The sequence below is a fragment of the Chelmon rostratus genome, chromosome 17, assembly GCF_017976325.1.
Source record: "Chelmon rostratus isolate fCheRos1 chromosome 17, fCheRos1.pri, whole genome shotgun sequence".
Lineage (NCBI taxonomy): Eukaryota > Metazoa > Chordata > Actinopteri > Chaetodontiformes > Chaetodontidae > Chelmon > Chelmon rostratus.
The window spans coordinates 3,966,516-3,988,516 of NC_055674.1; the positions used below are offsets into that span (position 1 = coordinate 3,966,516).

A 22,001-nucleotide genomic window follows, 5' to 3' on the forward strand; every position below is an offset into this window, starting at 1 on the left:
AATCATAATCTGCTCTCAGTTAAATGGAGTTAAGTGCAGTGCTGTATTACCTGAAAGGCACTAGAGTAGAAGTATAAAGTAGCACAAAGAAGCTCAAGTAATACCTTAAATTTGTACAATACTTGAGTAAATGTACCTATTTCCTTTCCATTACACCTCATGTCAGTCTACCTGGTGCACTTGGCTGATAAGACATTTGTGGTATTTGTGCTGTTGCCCGTCTGGACTTCTCTGGTGCATTTCTCAACCCTGAGACAGGACAGGTAAACACAGCACAGCTGAGGGGTGATATTGAACGAGCAAGGCCTCATGGGAATGAGCTGCGATGAAAATCAGGGGGGCTTAACTGGGACAGACAGGCCGGCTATATGACTCAGCACCACTGGGCCCAAACAGAGCGCAGCCACAAAGAGGGCCGGTGGAGAGCCGGTTCAGGCCCGAAGCTCCAGTCTGCCTGTCAGCAGGAATGCTGGGGGCCCGAGTACACCACACAGAGGGAACTGCATACCACACAAACACATCGCATAGCAAGCACAGCACCCAGAAACGAAGTCAGGTTCAGACCACGCTCCTGTTTGAATGTTCATACGCACACTGATGGTGATCGAATCTTTCAATCGGACCGAGTCGACAGCCACGCCGGTGTTTCACACTAAATGCTAACATCAGCATGCTAACATGCCCAAAATGAGTATGCTAACATTCAGAAGTTTGGCAGTATTCTCCATCTCAACTTAGCGCGTTAGCATGCTAACATTTGCAAATTGCAAATTTTGCAAGGATTTGGTCAAAAAGCAAATTAGAGGAAAATTTTAAGCATCACCAAAGTAATTACAATAATTCAAGTGTGTGCAGCACGTTTTATGGAAACCCATCCAATATTTGTTGAGAAATGTCACTCTGAACCATAAACATGGGTGACATCGTGTCGGCCTGCTGGTGGCGCTGGAGGAAAAGTCAGAGGATCACCAAACTCAGCAGGATCTGGATTCAGGTCTGAGGACCATGAATATTGTTTTGGATATTTCAGACTGGACCAAACAGACCGACAGTACCATTCACGGAGCCATACCACGAGCATGGCTAAAAACCGATCCCACTTTATCTGATATTTCATGTTTAAGATGAACACCCAGTATGTTGAAATCCTGCTCTTACTGACGTGTTCACATCGAAGGGTTAAAAAGCAAGAGGGAAGCAGAGGAAGACAAAGACATTAACAATGGCCATGAATGTTAAACAGCTACCAGCTTTCTCTATTCTGGCTCAATATAGGGGACATTATAAAACTACATCTCTTATATATGAGAAAACTAAGAGGATCCAGGACCAGTGCAGCTCCTCTGTCTTTATCCTGAAAATACAGTAAAATCTACAAAAATGACCTTTCTGTTTTCACTCGCAGCCCAAAATCTTATTACACACTGTAACCGTGTCCTCACTGTGAAACAGAAGCGGACAAACAAGAATGAATCGATTCACAAAGGCAATAAAAACCAAAGCTGTCAAAAGCAATGCATCCCTGTGCCACGCCGGTTCGAGAAAAAGGCCCTTTGTTCGATGCAATCTGTTTTTCCACCTCGCAGCCAGACACGGCTGTAGAAATCTCCCCTTCCTGCGCCTGCCTCCTGCTTTTCCTCCTGAGATGAGCAAAAGAGCAAAAAGAGAGGACGAAACAAATCGAAGGAGGGGGAGAGGGAAAACGAGTGCATCAATCAAGCAGCTTCTTGCTGCCAACAATGAGCTCAGTCTCCTGTGTCCTTTCATTTAGTGGACTCGCTGAGTCTGGACGAGCCGCGGTCTGGCACAGTTTTTAAAAACAATTTATTTGTCTTGGAGCGAGGGCATGACATATATACATATATAAACACTGTCGTTAAACATACTTTTCTTTTCTTGCTGTAAAATTAATTTGATACATTAGACTTTGCACTGCAAGTCCTGTCATGATACATAATCATACATTTACATATATAGATCTCTAAACAACTAGTCTGTATTCATTTGCTTACCACAGGGTTCCTCTGTCTTTTTTTTTTTATTAAACACTGAACATACTTTAGCTGCCGTGAGCCTGTAGCAGCCCCATGGAAGGGTCTCATATTAGCGTCAAGGCAGCAGTAAGCCCTTCGCCCAGAAAATCATTCAATACTGGACTCGTTGTCTGAACCCTGGGATAAACAAAGTCGTCGTCTGGGTTGAAAAGCGGACTCTGAAATCCAGCGCTGGCTCCGATCCTGCTCGTCTTTGGCTCACACACACACACACACCCTTTAATTAACGCTCCCAGCATTTACTTTTGCGAGTTGAGCTTTTAAAGGTGTCATTCATGAGAGCTCACTGGTGTGTCAAATGATGCAGAGTTCCTGCCAGGTAATACCGTCGCCTACATGTATAGCTGAGGATGTCTTGGACGTTTTTGTGAGCTGGAACGAGAACCAGGCAGCCAGAGTTCGATTTCCACCCAATTTTCATTTATAAACCCCAGTTCTATGTAATGTCTGCAAAACCAGCTGCTTTCAACGATTCACACGGTCCTGAAAGTATCTTTAGATTTGACACAGTCTAAATATAAAAAATATATTTATACATATATATTTGCTTACAAAATGTCATTGGAGTGGACATGGGGGTATAAATAAAAATGAAACAATTTTCACATTTGAAGTTAAAAAAGAAAATCTAATTTGTTAAAGAGAACGAACCCAGATAACATTCATTTTACATAAAAGTGCAGCTGATTTAAAGCTGATCTTTAAGCTTCTCAGTCCGGGATGTTTTGGTCAGACACACATGAAGATCAGGTCCAAATTAAGGCGGTTAGTTTGTATGTTCATACCATAAACTTCCACTCGCTAACCATACACTCCTGTTTTACCTGCCCCGTTTTGGCACTTTGTTGGCTGAGAGCACCTGTGACTCAGACGAGCTACAAGACGAGGATGGCAGGTAGAAGGATGAGTCACACTGAGGCGAAAGTCCGAACGAGAGTGAGAAAGGTGAATTTAAAAGACAAAGCTTGCAGGAACACCTTCAGCTCCTCTTACACAGTTACATGTCATCCTCAGGAGGCCTAGACTCTACTGATATGCACTGATTCTCCACTCAGCTGGTTAATTTTGCAGGTAGAAGGACAGAAATAGTGATAATGATGGTAGAGGGAGGAATAAAGTCATATCTCTGATTTAAATCAGGTAATGTAGCTGCAAATCCCAGTTGTCCCACTTAATTTTATTCACTCTTTCTAGTCTTATCTTTCTTACCATGTAACATGGGGGTTGCAATGAAAATTTCATTGACATGTGCAATGACAATAAAGACTCTTGAATCTTGTTGCCTCTGATGTTTTACATGAAAAGTCACAAAGCTTTTCACGTCTCTGAAAACTAAAAACCCAGACGGTCGTTCGGCAGAACTTACTGCTTCCCTGAAGGTAATTCCTTCGTAAAAAACTTCAGTCATGACTCTGTTTCCAAACCCAAACATATATCTTTGCATCATTTGCACAAAGTTAACCAAATTTCTTAAAAGAAAGTAGTAGCCTGTAGTTTCAACCTGAGAAGCCTGTTTAAAGTCTTTTGTTGTGCAGCTGACTGAATATTTTTCCATCCAAATGGTTCAAAGAATATTTAAAGATTTTCTAAGTATTGTTAAACCACCCTCTGGGCTTTTCAAAGATCATTTATTTTTCAGAGCAAAAGATGCTGTGACGTCAACCGTAATAAGAGGCACAAACTGGGACAAGTGCCATGCATCACGGTCTATTGACGGTATTTGGCTCTTATTATTCTAAGATTGCTAACTCACGTTGGCTGAAACCAAAACAAGCCTGGGTCTGCTTAACATTGACTGAAACTCCAGTGTAGCTACTCCATGTGACATCGCTTCATCTGTGTCCCACCCAATCTGCAAAGAAATGCAAAGTGCATCACAAATAGCTTTGACCAGAGTTGGAGTTTAAGGGTGGAGTTTTCTTTGCTTAAAACCAGACAGAGATAAGGTGGGAAATAAGAGAACAATCCTGTCCAGTGCACCTTGTTGTGCACCGGTGGTGTTCAACATCTGCTGGACAAACATGAGCTTTAGGCCTGCTATAGCTTTAAAATGGTGCTCAGCGAAATGCTAAACACTTAAGGGCTTCTTGATATCTCTCAAACTGCCTGACATGTGAGTGTTTATGAAGACACAGCTGGTGTATAACTTGAGTGATGCTGACTTTGGAGTGCTTCATTTGGAGTGTGTGCATACAGTATGCGTGTTTGTATCTGAGAAGGATGGGCAGCCCACCAGAGGCTTAATCTGTGTTTGTCTCCCCCTGGTGGTGACTCTGGTAAGAGCATGTGCTGGCGTTGGTTTTCAAGGCATTGTCAACTGCTGTTGTCAAACTGTCTGTTGTGTGGATTTGTGTGAGAGGAGTCTATATCTTCTTGTAGCCTCTAGCAGAGGCTCTGAGGTTTAGCACAGACTTCTAGACCAGATCCTTGTCCAGATTTGGGGTCCAACGAAGCTACAGATACTGCTGAGGCTACTGTGCCACTCTGTGGTTAAAAGTTCAGAAACCAGGCAGGTTTCAGCACAGAATCTGGGAGAAGGGATGCCTGAGCAGCTCCTCAGCACTGGGCCTGTGTTTGGCCTCCACAAAAATGCAGCTCATGAAGTCCCGTGCCTGGTCGGAGGTGTGCGAGGGCAGCAGTGGGTTGGTGGGCTGGGTGGCGATTTTGAATATGGCCGCCATGGCCTCATATTCAGCCCATGGAGGCTTTTCTGTCAGCATCTCCACCACCGTGCAACCGAGGCTCCTGTAAAAGAAATGCATGATTGTTTTTGTTTTAGATTCATCTGCAGTGGGGCCACAGAACAAGCTGAAACATACACCACATATTACATCTCAGCTGCGTGACACTGAAGCTTTAAAGGAATGTTTTGACTGTAAACTTTCACACTCGCTGGCTGCAGAGGGGCAGAGGGCCTCCTCTACCTGTTTGAGGTACAAGCCCTCCTAAGGGAACATTACTCCCCCTCCAGCCAGGGCTGAGAACCTGGAACATACCAACCTCTGTTACGACCTGTCTGACTGGCCATCGGCCAATCAAATCACTCACTTGGTAGTCACCACCCAATCAGAGTTCAGAAGGAATGTTTTCTGCTCTGTGTGTGGGAGTGTGGTATGAACTGGCTAACATACAGAATGCTCCTCACTTTATTAAAAAGTTTTCCCTTTGACAGACACACAGATATTCTGCCACCTTAAGACACTGGTATGCTCCCTTTTTCCACATTTACATGTCTCCACACAGCCAGGTGACTTTGGATCCAAATCAATATAATCTTACTAAATGAAGGTATTTTTGCTCAGTCAGTACAAAAATCTAGACGTTAATTAATTCATACTGGATTCAAATTTTGGACGCTCCGATCGATAATGTCACTTTAGAAACCTTCTTGACTGATAGTCATGTACGTCAAGCATCTGCCCCTAAAACAAACCGTCCTACTTGAAAAACTAGAACCTGACTTTAAACGTGCTCTGGTCTTACCACACATCAGCCTTCCTGCCGTAGCCCTCTCCACTGATCACCTCCGGGCTCATCCAGTAGGGGGTGCCGGTCACCGAGCGGATGCCGGTGCCAGACATGCAGATGGTCTGCAGCCTCTTGCTGGCACCGAAATCTCCGAGCTTCACGTTGCCCGCTGAGTCCCGCAGGATGTTGGCACCTGAGGGCCAGAGTTGATACAGAACAGGTAAATATTTGATCTCACCAATCACCTTCCTCACAATGTGAAACACAAACATCTACAGTATGTGTTAAGACACTGTCTAAACATCTATCTTGTATCTAAACGGTAAAACACTCAGGCCTCTGCAGTTCAGGACTCCGTGGGACTACCTTTGATGTCCCTGTGTACGATCATGTTGCTGTGCAGGTAGGACATGCCCTCCAGGATCTGTCTCGTGTACTTCCGGGTCACATTTTCTGTCAGCGCCCCGTAGGCCTTCAGCTGGTCTTTGACTGAACCCTGAGAGGAGGAAAGCACGTGCTTTACACTCAAAGAAACCAGCGCAACAACACATAGACTGTGAACACATCCAGGGTTTCAGACCACCAATCTGCCCCATCACCAGGAAGATGTCTGTAATGCGTTCGAACATGGGCAATGTCACGGACCTTTTTACCAGATCTCAGAGTAAAGAGTTCCAGGAACTAAACTCCAAAACTAAACACATTTCTGTTTGCATTTCAGAGATAACTGGAGTGATTAGGTAAATTACCTCTGATAAGAAAGGCTTAAAAACCACTATCTTTGTTTGCATGTTATTAAGCAAATTTGCATGACGCCTGAATTGATATTGGAGAGAAGAAATACAGTGAGAGTAAAGTACAGTAAAGTGGAAAGGGAGATAAAAATGCCAGAAATACAACGACAGAGCAGCCTTGATCTGCTCTATGAGTAGTTATTTGTAGACCCCAAGACCTCAGGAAAACCTAGCAGACTGGAAACTGACTGCAAAACATTATTTTTTAGCTCTGGTACATAATTTCTTCTTCCGCTCTCTCGCTAGTTTTTCAGACCAGTCAGGAAGTTGGCTACACCACTGTGGCCCAGTAACCAAAACTGAAACAAGGTTACTGAGGTCAAAATGGAGTTCCTGAGTTCCTAAAAAGGTTCCTGGATAAGTTCCTGCAGTTGACATGAGCAGCAAATATTTCACTTTTTAGATCTTGGACATGATTTCAGGTGGGAATAGAGAAAACAAGCTCAACCTCTTTTCTGAATGCCTGATATTATTTATATCACCGATCCTCTCGTCTTTATTTCATGCTCTTCTTTGACTGGCTGAGTTTAAATTAGAGACACAAGGACTGAGGTCATGCAGCTGATTTAGAGGTTTCTGGTTGAAGCTGTGACACTGAAGTTGGTGGGTCTCACCCCCGGCATGTACTCCATGAAAATGGTGAGGGTCTTCTCATTGTGGTCTCGCAGACAGCCGTAATACTGAACAATGCGCTCGTGATGCAGATTCTTCAGCAGTTGGATTTCGCACTCCAAAGCGCTGACCTCCTGCACGGAGACAAAGAGAAGAAGATTCAAACGACTGCTCTGCAATTAAACATAATTAAAAACATGTTGATTTACTGTTAGTGTTTGCAAAAAAAAAAAAACATTTCTCGGACACGGCGGAGCCCCGCTGGCTCTGTCATATCCATTACAAGTGATGACAAACGACTGGGCCATAAACACAGGGATGCAAACTGTGATTTAAGACTGCATGTGGAGGCTGACAAAAGTGAAACCTAAAGCAGAGAGCAAATGAAAGTCAATAGCACAGTTCCCCAAAAGAAGTTCCTGTGTTTACATCAGAGAGAGAGAGAGAGAGAGAGAGAGAGAGAGAGACAGACAGACAGAGAGCGAGAGAGAGAGAGACAGAGAGAGAGAGAGAGAGAGAGGCAGAGAGAGAGAGAGAGGCAGAGAGACAGAGAGAGAGAGAGAGAGGCAGGGAGGGAAGTCAGAGACACGCTAAGTAATCCCAAAGTCCAAACACAGAATCCGGTTTAATAGAAACAACAACTGATTCACATCTGCTACAAGCTGTGGGTGGGAGTGTGAAGGGGTGATGGGAGGCCAAGGCAGCGCTGACCCATCGCCCCCTCGCCACCACAACACTCGCCTCCTTTCAGACACAGGAAGTGACAGTGCATGTTTGTGGAAGACAGGAAAAGACATTAAAATGGGGAAGAGGGGGGATGAGGGAGGAAAGAAAACCTCTTCAATACATTCCACTTCATGAGTTCTTGAATTTCCTTCCTGCAGATTGATTATTTTACTTCTGCGTCCGGGGATAAAATCTTTTACGGCTTAACTCCTGACCTGAGAGCAGACATGTTTGTAAGACAGTTGATTCATTAATAATTAACTACCTGCATTCCAGCCTGATGCCCTGAACAGATTAACATGCACAACATATGAGGTCATTCTTGGTGCTTGTACAGCGCTCAGGTTTGATATTTCACAAAAGGCTGTTCAGTTACCGTGTACAGGCAATGCCAGCAAAACACACACATTTTTTAAAGCTGAAGCAGTGACATGAGGGAGCATGCCATAAACACTAGAGGAAGGCACAAGTCAACGAAGCCTTCTGTCTCTGTGAAAACATGAAAACCTGGACTGTCCATGCCAGAGTCTCACCTTGCTGGTCTCGGGACTCTCTGGATCAAACTGGACCTGTTTGGCAGCCAGCTCCCGGCCGGTATCCACATCGTAACACAGGTAAACCCGACCAAACGCTCCCTGGCCCAGGAGCTTCCCCCGCCGCCACGTCATCGGAGCGCTGGGGGCTGAAAAAAAAAAAAAGCAATGTATTATCTAACCAGCAAAATGTATTTTCTTTAGGACATTCAGTTTATAGTTCCTCCAGATCGACACTCACACTTATGCGCGACAGAACGCTCTTGGGGACGGAGCCTGCCCTGAGCGTCGACCAGCTGCCAGCTCCCCAGGCTCTCCTCGCTGCCGTTGAGCGAGCGGCGCGAGGGCACCAGAGTGAACAGGTTTCCCTGGGGACGGCGAATCCGAGGAAATGTTCGACGGCCTGTGGCAGAGCGGGAAGAGGCCGGCTGAGCTTAACATCACAACCCAGGAACATGGCTGATAAATGCAGATAACGTTCTTATCGTCTCACCTTCGCTGTGGTCTTTATGGTGCAGGGAGACGTGGTACCTGCGAGGATAGGTGCCTCCTTTCCCTGCCACCCTATCATACACATGATTCTCCCTGTCTGAAAATGTCCAGAGGTCAAAGGTCAGCAGGATTACTTTGCAATTTAACCGCAGTTCGGCTCAGCTGTGTCACACAACATTCATGTGAGCTACTTTATCACTTTCTCTTGCAGTTCAGGTTCACACTGTGCATGAAGGTCACACACAGGCAAACTGTGGCTATTAAGAGAAGTTTTCTTTATCAAATCACTAATGTTGTACCCTCAGCTTCTGAAAGGCCTGGGCTGGACTCGTGTTTATGTTTACGACTGATATGTTGCTTTAAACATGAACTTTATCGCATCAACCTGCAGCCCAGGTCTTTAGAAGTCTTCCATCATGGTGTCCCGATGGTTTAAAGAGGTTTGAAAGAGCTTCTCACAATGCTTTATCCTGTGAGATGCGAGTGTGCTGCTTCATCACAATATTTCCCATAGTTACTGGGAAAGTTAAAGGCTGGAAAGAAGGCTCTCTTGTAGCTGCCCTCACCTGAGCACTCCTGACGATTATCTGGGTAACTCTTGGCTCTGTGCATGCGAGACTTCCTCAGCGAGGGGCTGTGAGAGAGGGGAAGAGAGGAAGAAGAGTGAGAGATGGTGAGAGGCTTCCGTGGGTGCTGAGAGACTGTATATGGGTGTTCACATAGAGCAGGTTACAGTTATTCCATTTCTGCAAACACCAATTATGGAAATGCAATGGAAAAACAATAAAATGTGTCATGAGTAATGAGTCCCTGGCAGGCAGTATTAACCGTCAATGTTCATTTTGAAAAGCGCAGGTGAAGTTTGCCTCACCTGTCTGAGTTGCTGTCCAGAGACTGACAGCTTCCCGAGACGGAGTTTTCTGCACTGCTCCAGGGATCCAGCACCTGTAAAGGGCACAGTGGAAAATTAAGGGAGTGTATGCACATGTGCACACATTTCAGAAAGAAAAATCCATCCTAAAATGGAATTTATGTTGTAAAACTTTGGGAAGATGGAAACCCAATATTTAATTTTCTCTGGAACGGCTAAGCTGGCAATGTAAATGTGGCGATGGCTAATGTGGGGAAAAGAGAAATCGTTGAGGAAGAGTTGTTTATGCACTCAAATCTCAACAGTCTAAGATCATAAACACACCATATGATTTCTATTTTAAGGTGGATTTTCCCCATTAATAGTGAAGTGGTGACTCACACACTGATCGCTGGTCTCGGGGATGAACTCCCCCTCACTGTTTATGCTGGTGTATGAACCTTGGCGGGCGATCCTCTGCTGGCGTTCAGGCACGTAGCCAGGGGGCGGCGAGCTACGCCCCGTGTTCTGAGACCCTGGGATTAGACAGCAGTTGTGAGCATAAAGGAAACATTAGATACATGAAAAAGAAGAATTTAAAACAATATCTGGCCTGAGGAATGAAAGTTGCATGAAAATGTCAGCAGCAGTGTGCTTTGAGGACAGTTGGTTATGTGATATTGTTGGAAAACAGAACTGTTTAAACTAATAGACCCTGTTCATCTATGTTGAGATTTACTGTTTATTTTCCATGAAGTGCAGGAAGCACAAAGGCGAACAAGCAGCGGTGGAGACCACACTCATCAAACCCAAACACGCATCGAAGCAGCAACTTTTCTGACACATGAGTGTCAAAAAAATGTTAATATTCAGCGAGGCTCTCTGTCCCTCCTGCGCCAAAAAAATAAAGAAAACAACAAATCAAAGTACTGATTGCCTTCGACTGAAGGGAGCAATGGCTGAGAGCTGGTTTTAATATTTATGGCCTGGTGCTGTCTAGCTCTCAAGCCCTCCTGCAGCCACTTCATCCCCCTGCTCCAGGGGAAGAAAAATCCTAAACCAGGCCACTGGTCCACTACACTAATAGCATTCTGCAATCTGATTGGCTGCTGTCCAGCAGGCATCGTCTAGTGATGGCGAACAGGAAGAGGAAGAGGACCCATTGCTAAAAGGGGAAGCAAGAGAAAGAACAGCCAGAGAGAGAATGGCGACAGACGGGGAAATCGAGGTAGCAAAAAAAAAAGAAGTGGCTAAGGCACGGCAACACGACAGCTACCCAGAACTGAATATTAGCAAAATGTTCAGATCTGAGGATAATACTGTGTCTGCATGTGTCTCCATTGAATCTGTGTGTGAACTCTTCTGTTGCAGACAAGAGTAGACAGAACCTTTGTATGACAGTTGAATATAAAACCCTGATTCAAATAAAGTTGGGACAGAATTTGATCATTTCCAAACAAACTGTTTGCCGACAACAGTTTTCTGAAGTGCTCCTGAGCCCGTGTGGTGACATCCTTTACACAATCATGTGGTGAACCTCGCTCCAGTCGTCTGAGCCTTTCCTGGATGCTCCTTTTCAAACCCAATCATGATGATCACCTGTTACCAATCAAGCTGTTTACCTGTGGAATGTTCCAAACAGGTGTTTTTGGAGCATTCCACAACTTTTCTAGTCTTCAGCTGCTCCTGTCCCAACTTGTTTGAAACGTGTTGCTGCATCAAACTCCCAACTTTTGTGGAATCAGCGTTGTATGTACCAGTTGATAGGTGGCGCCCCCGGGGCTCGGACGACTGGTACACCGTGCTAACGTCTCCAGTGGACTGGGAGGACTTGATCCTCACTTGCTTACATGGTGCATGGTGGGACGGGGAGGAGGCCTGCAGTTTGAAAGAGGAGGGGAGGAAGGCAGGTTTAAACAAGGCTTCAACACATGACTGAACAATTGCTTCAAGTCAGCAAGCCAGTTAGTGTGATGTAAATGTAATGGGGAAATATGATTTTTCACAACATGGCTCTAAGGTGAAGTAATGGCAGTGGCGCAATAGTACACTGTAAAAGTGTGTGTGTGAGTGTGTGTGTGTGTCTCACATTGCTGTGCTCCTGAGTGAGCAGCAGGATTCTGATGCTCTTCATGTTGGAGCTTCGGTCCAGCAGATCAATTGCCTTGTCCAGGTCATCCTGACCTCGCAGGGGGATGGACAACTGCCAAATATACAAGACAAACACACACACACATTATCAACAAACACATATCAAGACTCACACACAAACAAAAGCTTTTGGAAACACTTACAGATTAATGAATATGTTATCAATACGTTAAATACAGAAATGCACATAGACATGCAGATGTGCAACAACTGACACCAAAACAAAATTCATAACTTGAAATATGGAAGCAGACACAGACAATACATACAGACAGGCAACTATTTTGACTATGGATGCAACGTTTACTGTACTTTAAAGCACAAAACATTCCCTATTTCCAGCTTCTCGAATGAGGATTTCCTGCTGAGGACAGAATGAGCGGGGAAAGACAGGACTCTACCTCATTGTTCATATAATGCAGGTCTAGCTGCTGGCCAAAGACGGTCTTAACTTTCTGCTGGATTTCCTCGAACTGCACAGGTCGCCCAAACATCAGGATCCTACACATTAAAAAAAAAGAAAAGAAAAGAAGAAGCAAGAAATCACACAGACAGACAGATTATGAGGGATTTGTACCGACTGCTTAGGGAGCTTCTTTTGAGTTACATGCACACGTTCAAGCAAAATCCTCACAAGCTGCTGTTTTCAGTGTGTGCAGATTCCTCTACGTGCACCTTGCATATTTGTGGTTTGAGCTGGCAGCCACAGACTAACCACAGTCCTTTCCCCTTCCATTCTCCAGCTCACATACCGGTCTGAATTAAGTGCTGAGGTGTGCTTGACTTTTGCTTTTTCTCATGAACAGGAACATGTGACAAGAACAGCATGCCTGAGTGACTGTGTTTATGTCTCCGTGTGAGTTCATGCTCTCTCTTGCGTGTGTTTATATGCATGTATGTGAAATGCCCACACGCACAACATGCATGTAAAAAAAGAAAAACCAAACTCACCTTCTCTCTCCCGAGAACTCAAACTTTATCCTGACATCGTCCTGAGAGAAAACAGAAACATTATGGCCAACAAATGAGGTTTTCAAAGTGCAATGAGAACGTTTGAATTACTGCACCACGCACGGCAAAATTCATAACACCTGCAAAACTAAATGACCCGTGATTTTCGCAAAAGGAAAGTCTTAAAGGCGGACTTGCACACTCACCTGATTGTTCGCTGCCAGGAAGACATATAATTCCATTCTGTGCTTCCTCCATTGCTACATCAATTGTGAAAACCCACTTCCACTCATGTCCAAACTAAGTTACTGAGGTGGGGATAATGGTGGAAACTGTCTTTCCCAGGGGGAAAATCTCTGGTGTTAAGCAAACACCACCCCGCACACGAGTTGTCTACTTTTACTACTCTCTGTGGCTGTAGCTGTGGTAGAAAGTGAGAGTGGGTGGGCTACTGGCTGCGTTTCCACACGAGCAAAATATATTTTTTAGGGAAGAGGTTGAAAATAACTGGATTTAAAGCATTTCAGATGCAGCAGTAGCACAGTTGTGGGTGGCTGTCTTGGGACTCCATCTGTCATTATGCAAAATTAGCTAGCTGTGTGGGCTAGGGGAAATACTGTAAGAAACAAGAATATACCTGCATGGGTGATACTCAGTCAGGCTGTTCTTTATTATAGCAGCGGTCCAGAATTTTAATCTTAAAGTCAACAGACCCGTTACAGAAGGAAAAACATTTTGTCAGCATTGTTGGACTTTTTTAACTTAAAAATTCAGTGTCATTTATTCTGAACACTGCTTAAAAACTGCTAAAATTTGGAAGCAATCTCCTCTTTGTGTTTAGTTTTCTCCTTCTGTCCATGCAAATGGACAGTTGAGGATTCATGCTGTGGACAGGAGGTTGTCCCATGCCTGCTGGGTTTATCACGTTTCAACCTCACCTATAAGCAACATTATGTATATATTTTACCTTAAAACAAAATGCCCACTCTGCACCCCGAGTGTCTGTTCTATGTAACTTGGGTGGGCAGGTCTGATCTCCAGCGAGAAGGCTTCAGTCACACACTACCAACCATATTGAAACTGGATCCTATTTTATGGGGAAAATGTTTTCTGGTTTTCCCTCTGATGTCCTCCGGCTGCTCTGCCTCCGCTCTCTGCGATTTGCAGAGTTTCCTGAAGGACAGATAACTTTACTTGTTGCTAAAGTAACCACCGACTGCTGCTAACTGTAGCTCGTCAATTCAGTTAGCCATGCAGCAAGCTGACACTGCCTGGACTGCACTGGGAGTTCAGCGCATCGAGGGGTTTCTGGTTCACCAGGAGGAGGAGGATTTCAGATTGCTGGCGTGGAACGGTGCCTGTATGGGCACCAGAAGCGGAGCTGGGAAAGCGGGCAATGGAACCAGGCTCAGCAGCCTCCACAGGCATCATGACAGAGGCAAAGATACCAAAGATGACGGTGATAGCGGAAGGTAAGAAATTCAGCACAGTGGCGTCTGCATGAATTGCTCCAAATGGCAAAAATACCAATTCTACAGAAATACAGCACTTTAATTTAGAGCTTTATTGTGATAATTCAGCAGATCCTCCTTTATAACCGTGGGACACTTAAACATCATGCATTTTGTGCTTGAATTGTTCTATATAACTAAAGCTTTTTATTATTATTGTATTATTATAACAAAACAGATGGCTGCTCATGCAGGCAGAGACTTCTGTGGGGTTGAACCTGGGAGCTTTAGGTTTCAGGGTCTCTCTGAATACCTGGCTATGCTGCGTCTTTAGAGCTACACTGCTGAAACCACTTCAAATGTATTTAATTTTAAGAAAACTTTGATAAAGTTGGTGTTTACGTGTGGGGCCAAGGTGTTTAAGCTACAGCTCACAGCGAAATCTATGGCTTAACCCGTCACTCAGCACCGTTTCCATTATTCCCGGGTTTAAATCCTGGTTTATGAGGACAACTTTATGCAAGCTCAAGCTTCTCAAGCCATCTTCATCACCACGCTTCAGTTTTCTGACATGCTCACTTTGTGATGATGCACCCACACCTCACCTGTCTGTTGGCCTGGGCCGGTGTCTTGGGTTTGCCGCTGTCATACGACAACACAGGCTGGCGCCGTGTCATCTGGAGGGCAACCAGGTCCTTCATTATAGAGTGGAGAGCCTGCCTCTCGTCTGAAGAGGATAATGGGTCGGGGGAAAATACGCAATTAGAGTGTGGATTGGAAAATGGAAGGCCTGTGTGTGCATGCATGACAGAAAGAGAGAGATATGAGCCCCTTGCACTTAGTTCTGCACTAAAAGGTGTGTGTGGACAATTAGTCAGTCATCTTTAACTACAGCCATATGGAGACTATCCTGTGACAGGGTACGAGAGGCAGGGGAGGACTGCAGTGTTTTTGATATGCCTATTCCCATGTTTGATCTCAGGGCAAGCTCTGCCTTGGCTGAGCTAGCTCACGAAGAGAAAATATTCTCCTTGTATAGCTTGGACAGACATCATACAGCCCCGGGGAAGCGGAGAGAACCAGACCCCCATCTCCAAAAACCAATCCTTCACCCGACAGCGTCTGGGGCTGCAGCTCGCACAGGCTTTGGCCTCGGGGATGGTGTTTGGTGTGAGTGCGTGTCTGCTTTTATCTCATGCTGTGAGGAAGCCGTGCTCTAAACGTCTGTCTAACATGAGAATTTGAAAGACTTACTCATTGTGGCGGTGTTTGCGTACGTGGTCGACAAGCCAGTCTTCAGAAACTTGCCTCCGCTGTGCCAACCCACCCACAGCCTGGCGTGATCAAAACAGAAATGAATTAGTGAGAAGAAAAGGTGTGTGATAACTGAGGTTGGCACTGGTTTTGTCCAGACGTTTTGCATGGAAACAAAGCAGAAGGATGTGAGTCATTGATTCAGACATGAGATGACATATGAGAAGGTTATCAGTCAATCTCACCAAATGTGTCACCATGCAAGTAACTCGGCCCGTAAATCATCACAGTGGTAAACATCACGGAGGAGAGAAGGCCATAAGAAGAAGGGAATCACAGTATGAAACCTGACGGCTGGCACGACAAAGTGGCTATTATGTGGTATCTAGGTAATTAAATTACATGCTGGAGTGTTTTAATGTGACAATAAACAGAGAACCTCATTTACAGCGCAAACCCCTCTTCATGCATGATTCCTTGCATGCATGTAAAAAATGTAACCTAAGCCTGCAGAACACAGACTTAAAGATTTCTCTGACTGAAGGCCAGATTGAGAAAGTGTGCAGCACATTGGAGAATGTTGTGTGTTTTTGCCCATGAGAAAGAATGACAATTGGAAACGGCTGAAATTCAAGCTGTACTGGCAGCGCTCAGTCTGGCGCAGTTCATATGGGAAGAATGTTTTTTATGGGGAGTTTTCTGCCATTCTAAATATCTACCAGCTTGAACCTTCTCTGATTGCATGAGCTGCAAAGCCCAAACTCAACTGTGTTATAACTCTATTGTTGATGTTAACAGAGCAATATTATCTGGCCCGTTCAAGGCGTCAACAGCATTATAAACTGAGGCATTTCCTTCAATGGAGAGGGTTTCCCTCAGATTTACACCAATAAACCACCAAATTTAAACTAATTCAACAAAGGAGAACAAAAAAGGACTCGTGTTCTTGTGACTCTGAGGTCTTTAAAAACAAACCTAGTTTTCACAATTACAGCAGGCTTTTAATTAAAGTGTAAAATAGGTAACAAAACCAGAAGACAATTCCCATCAAATAAACTAGCGTTGCAGAGGATGCACTGATCTGACTTTTTCTCTCTTGATTCCAGGAACTCAACGCTGATTAGATACCAGATCTCTCTTTTTTCAGATTTCAAATCTGTTCACCTCACTGTGTGAAACTCATTGGGATCATTTATATGCACAGAAACCTGAAGCCATTGTTTGCTAAGAGATGATTAGGCAGCCTGTTGTGGCTGAATGTATGTAACTGGCTTGAATTAAAAAAATGCATATAATGTGAATCTGCCACATCTGGCTACTTGATCCACTTCACATGTTCAGTAATGGCACAGACAGTGAAATGGACTGAAGAATCTCAAATCTTAACCTTAACTATCATTGTTAGAGACATAATATGCTTTAAGTGTGCCGGAATGATAACTACATGTCTGGTCCGGCCATCAGCCAATTTATATATACAGACATAGTACATCTATCTGCTGTGCAACTACAAATGAGATTAGCCTCTCAGGTAAATTGCAGATCAGTTATTTCCAAGCACTGGTCCTAAAAAAGAGACATATAAACCAGAGTTCACTGTCAACACAGCAAGTGCTTCACCTTAAAATATGCTTCACCTCACCCATAAATACAGTATACTGTAATAAATCATTTCATGTACATTTGTTCTGTGGTTAGGTACCTGGCAGGCCTGTGGAACTAATGACGAGTTGAGCTGGCAGCATAACTCTGGCAAAAAAAAAGAAGAACGGACAGAGAAATACCAGAGACCAGGACGAACAGGCAGACAGAAGAGGCTGCAACTGTCTTTCTGAGGGTCGATCTGCACAGTCAGAAGGCTGTCTGAGAGGAAAACTCGGATGCGGGAAACTATTTCTGTATATGAAATGGGCAGCATCGGCACCTGAGGCGACTCACTGACTCTGTGGATTTCTGGGTAATAATCACCCACAGGAATGCCGGGCATGTCCGTCTGTGGTCGGCGGAGCGTTGCCACGTTGTTTTCGAGCTTCCGCCGCTCTCATGTTCCCCTGCCAGCGGAGTAGGTGCCAAAGACTTTTGTCCTTCAACCCTTCAAACTTCACGCTTATGCCATTTTATCCGCTACTAAATAACACAGAGTTTATGAGCTGTGCACTTTTCCCACTAGTTGCATGGATATAACATCACATCGGGACACTCTGTTATCTCCTCTCTACCCACAAAATGTTCTCCAAAGGATATCAAGGTCCTGGACCTGGACAGAAAAACTCAAATTGTGCACCTCAGGGGGTCCTTGTAGTCAACAACACAACAACTAACCTCTGTGCCCATTCCCCCGGCTACCCTCTTGCCTCTCCTGCTTCTCCTGATTTTAATTACCTCCCAAGCGGAATGCAGGGAATTCAATGGAGAAGGAGGCTGAGCTCTACCAGTCCAGTCAGCTGTGCCCGCTTTATTTTCCTTGTATCACATTTCCAGGACTAGCAGGATTTACATGGATTTTCCTCCCCCCCTCTCTTCTCTGTCTGCTTTGAGAGGTGTTTAGTCTGAGGCTGTTTTTCCCAGCCACAGTTCTTACTCTGTCTCTGGCCAGTGATGCATCTGGACTCAGTGCTTCGCAGCAAAATCCCCAGGCCTGATGTCTCTCCTGTTTCAGGTGCACATGTGTTTCTGGGTTCAGAGAAACCCACCACATTTGAATATTGCAACCTCGACATGTGGACAGCACTTGCCTCGGCTAAAGTTTCAAATGCTCTTTTTAGTGGTTTAATACATACATTCAAATCTCAAGGTGAATACACAATCTGAGTTTTGACATGCTGCTTACTCCGCATCTTCAGATAATAGCATACAAAGGTCAAAGGAAAGCTTGTAAAGATAAAAGAGAAGAAGGACCTTCTGTGGTCCATACCTGCATACCTGCTTTTACAGGTGTCGAGCACAGAGAGACAGCTATCCTTTCATCAAGATAAGGATGGCTATTAAAACCCATGACAGCCTCACATGAAGGACCCATTTCAAACAAGCCTTTTGCAGCACACTCCATTATGTCAGCCCTTACCATTACTTGATGCCTTGGAACTACAGTGGCAGGCGGTTCAGATACATTTTCACATTACAGATGATCTATTTAAAGGTCAGATCCAACAGGAATGTATAGTGCTGAGGTAATACACCACCATGCAAAATATCGCAAAGGCGGTAAGCATTGAGCCATCAAAAATGACACTACCTTACCAAATATGGATATATTTTTTGTAATATGATGGTAACAATTATTTGAGTTCTTTGCTTCACTGTTCTTCCCAACAGAAAACAATCACATGACCACATCACACAGTTCACAGATTTGCATAAGTTAAAATATGTACATAAAAGGAGTGACTGCTTCCATGCATTTGGTACTGCATTCATGTAACATGGGAATAACTGTAGAAACTATCGTCTAATGACTCATATGAACAGATTTTAACTTTTGCAAATCTGTTTGCTCATTTGGCCTACGAATAAACAACAACAAAATCTAAGCTATTAATTTTTTCTGGTGCAGTCGAAGGTTGTTTACTTCAGTAATGTGTGCAAACATTTTCCTGATCGGCTGATAAACACAGATGTGCTGGTTTTTCATCCTCCAGCCAAATTCAAGCGTATGCATGATTATACCTGTAATGTATTTGGTCCAAAACTGCTTAGAGGGCTAACCACAAACAGCTCTCTAATTAGTTGTATGCATTTTTAATGGTGGTCTCAAATTAATTGCCATCTTATATCTCCTCTTTGCTGACTTTCCTCTTTCCAATGGAAAAGGGATGCTGTTTGTCTCATTTACAATTCTGCATTTATTTAAAAATCGAAATACCTCCATTATTGGTTACTTTAAACCCATACATGATTATTTACCCATACAAGTATACAATGCGCGCTCAGCCAAACGACTTTGTGTAAATAAATGCAAACAAATTCAGGAATTTCGATTACACAGAGTAGATGCATCTGACAGTAGATGAAATATATTTTACAGTGTTTCTCATAATAAAGGACATCAGTAGTAGTAGAGAGAGTAGGTGCATAGAGGACACTGAAGGCATGTAACCCGTATTTGTTCTGTGAATTCAGCTGCTACAATTTCTAATTTTTTGAAGACTTACGCTTGTATTTTTGAAATCTCAATCTATTTATGTTTGACCGCTTTGAGATGAACAAAAAACAAGCAAATGATTCAGCATTTATTTTAACAACCTGAATTACAGAATTGATGTCGGGAAATTTGTTTACATACTTTTTGTATCTGTCTACCAAAAAATCTGGCTGCTGTTTTATTTTCAAGCAGAACCCTTGCATCTCCATTCTTTCCCACAACACTTGAACGCAGCGTAGTTCACCCGTTACCTGCCGTCCCTGTCACGTGCACCACCCACAACACTCACCTGTCGCCTTGACGACCTCAGTCGGGACAAGACCGGGCTTCTCCCGCGTGCGGCCGGTCACCGGTGTCTCGAGGCGGAGATGACGCAGTAGGTCCAGCCGTTGGTCACGTCCATCGGTGCCCTCAGTCACACCGACGCACCGGTGCGCGAGTGTGAGTGCGGGGGCGCCATCGCGGGGCTGACCCCCGCCAGGTAACAGGGGCTCTTCTTCAACGGAAAATTCACGGACACACACTAATGGAGACTTCACAGGTAGTAAAAACAAACCGGGTCACATGAGACAGCCGAGCTTTACAGAGAAAATGTTCCGATGGAAAAACCTACATCAGACTGCTCCAGCTGGGGCCGAGAGACAAACTTCTGCACCGCTGCAGCCTCGGATCTCTGGAAAAACGAAATTTCCAAAACATTTTCAGGGGTCACACAACATGTCGACGCGTTCAGGCTGCTGGGACCGGGGAGCCGTGTCCCGTCACCGCGTCACATCGGGACAAAACCTACCAAAGAAGGTGGAACAGTAACCGTATGGCCTGTATGAAATCCATCAGCTCGCCAGAGGAAAAGACCGTACGATTTCCGTGAATTTGATGGCCCCTCTTCCTGCTAAGTCTGCAGATTTTCCGTCACCGTGTTGCCAGGTTGGAGTCCAGAACAGTCTAGGCTGGAGATATCTTTACGTTTATGTTTAAATTGCATATAACTGCATCACATGGCAACTTGAATATGGGTCTAAACATAACAATGTTAGAGTACACACAGGCCTGTCTCTGGCCTGTGACAAAAGTTCTGGAGAATTTGATTCATGATGGAGTTCAGACTGGAATGACACTGGCAGAAAAAACACTACCTGCACACGTTTATTAAAATCCACGAACTCGATTCGTTGTGTCAAGCGAAGCAAACTTGGCTAAACTCCATCGATGTTCACACTTGGCAGAGCTTCGGACTCTTAAATTGCGGTTCCTGGAGAATTCATGTGAGATCCAAACCGACTTTCATGTGAAAAACGCGTTTTTTCCGCCCAACGGGAGTCGCAGAGTTGTCGTGCGCTTTTCCAAACGTTAGCCAACTGCGGTCCACAACTTTCCCCAACCAAAACAAAGTAAGAAGTAATCTTCAGCCGAGTACGTCAAACTTCCTGACAGAAAAAAAACTATCGCCACCGGAACCCGCTTTTATGCTTCCAACAAGTCGTGAAAACTGTACTCCAAGGTCGCGTCCATGTTTTCCGAATGCTTCGCTATCCGTCGTCCACACGTAAGAACACGGATTAGCTCCCAGGGGGATTTCTGATTACTAAACTATCTAAATTAGCGCCGTGCAGCTACGGGGACGCGCTGTTACTCGGTCGAGGTCTTTCTGCGGGCGCGCGCACAAAATTATTATTAATGGGGCGGGACAACAGTGACGTAGATTAGCGTTGTGGTGCCTTCAATCGTGTAGGAAAATCGGAATTTTAGTACTTGATTGCATTCTTACCTCTGCGTCTAAACGAATCTTTTTGCTCCTAATTGAAGTCATAAAGAGAGGTAGAGGAAACATTTAGATATTTTACTTAAGTAAAAAAGTTATACCAAAAAATACTCTATTACAGGTAAAAATCCTGCATTGAAAATGTTACTTAAGTAAAATTATATAAGTATAATCGGGGAAATGTACTAAAAGTATTAAAAGTGCTAAATGCAGAAAAATGTCCCCTGTGCATAAGTACATATTTTATAGTAAGATTATTATCACACAAGCATACTCAAGATTTTCACTGTTGGTTGAGGTGGATGGCTGTAGCTAATTATTATTTTCAATATGAATTATTTTGCTGATTATTTTTTCCATTAATTGATTGAATTGATTGTTTGCCAGCAAATCCTCATAAGCATGAAGTTGGAACCATGAAATGTTTTATAAATTATCAAAATAGTTGCTGATTAATTTCCTCTCAGTCAGTTAATCAACTCATCCTTTCGTCTGTACTTGTATATACTCGTTGGGTAGTTTAATTTATAAGAAAACATTATATTTTATTAGCTGTAAATGGTGGAAAGTAACTAAACACATTTTATAATTTAGTCACTGACCTTTTTTGATTATTTCCACCCTACTTACATTTCTGCAGTGGTGGACAAAGTAGTGAGATCTTTTACATAAGTGAAAGTAGCAATAGTGCAGTGTGGAAATACTCGATTACAAGTAGAAGTCCTGCACTGAGAATGCCACTCAAGTACTGGCAAAATGCAT

The 22,001-nt window shown here is 44.0% G+C and overlaps 1 protein-coding gene across 3 annotated transcripts; it reads right to left on the reverse strand.

The window, feature by feature from the left end:
* Positions 1-1,807: 1,807 nt before the first annotated feature.
* Positions 1,808-21,120, reverse strand: map3k3 (mitogen-activated protein kinase kinase kinase 3). Of its 3 annotated transcripts, XM_041956451.1 has the most exons (19): positions 20,268-21,120; positions 20,091-20,150; positions 19,767-20,010; positions 15,337-15,416; positions 14,688-14,809; positions 12,632-12,672; positions 12,082-12,181; positions 11,619-11,732; positions 11,287-11,407; positions 9,932-10,065; positions 9,551-9,624; positions 9,246-9,313; positions 8,681-8,776; positions 8,429-8,590; positions 8,188-8,336; positions 6,931-7,062; positions 5,889-6,018; positions 5,538-5,715; positions 1,808-4,799 (listed from the first exon to the last, which is right to left on the reverse strand). In XM_041956451.1, the coding sequence occupies exons 4-19, from the start codon at positions 15,338-15,340 to the stop codon at positions 4,571-4,573; spliced, it is 1,854 nt and encodes a 617-aa protein (XP_041812385.1). In that variant the 5' UTR covers positions 15,341-15,416; positions 19,767-20,010; positions 20,091-20,150; positions 20,268-21,120; the 3' UTR covers positions 1,808-4,570. The 3 variants fall into 3 exon arrangements, with proteins under 3 accessions (XP_041812385.1, XP_041812383.1, XP_041812384.1); XM_041956449.1 differs by having other exon boundaries at positions 19,767-20,150; XM_041956450.1 differs by having other exon boundaries at positions 20,091-21,120.
* Between the last annotated feature and the right edge of the window lie 881 nt (positions 21,121-22,001).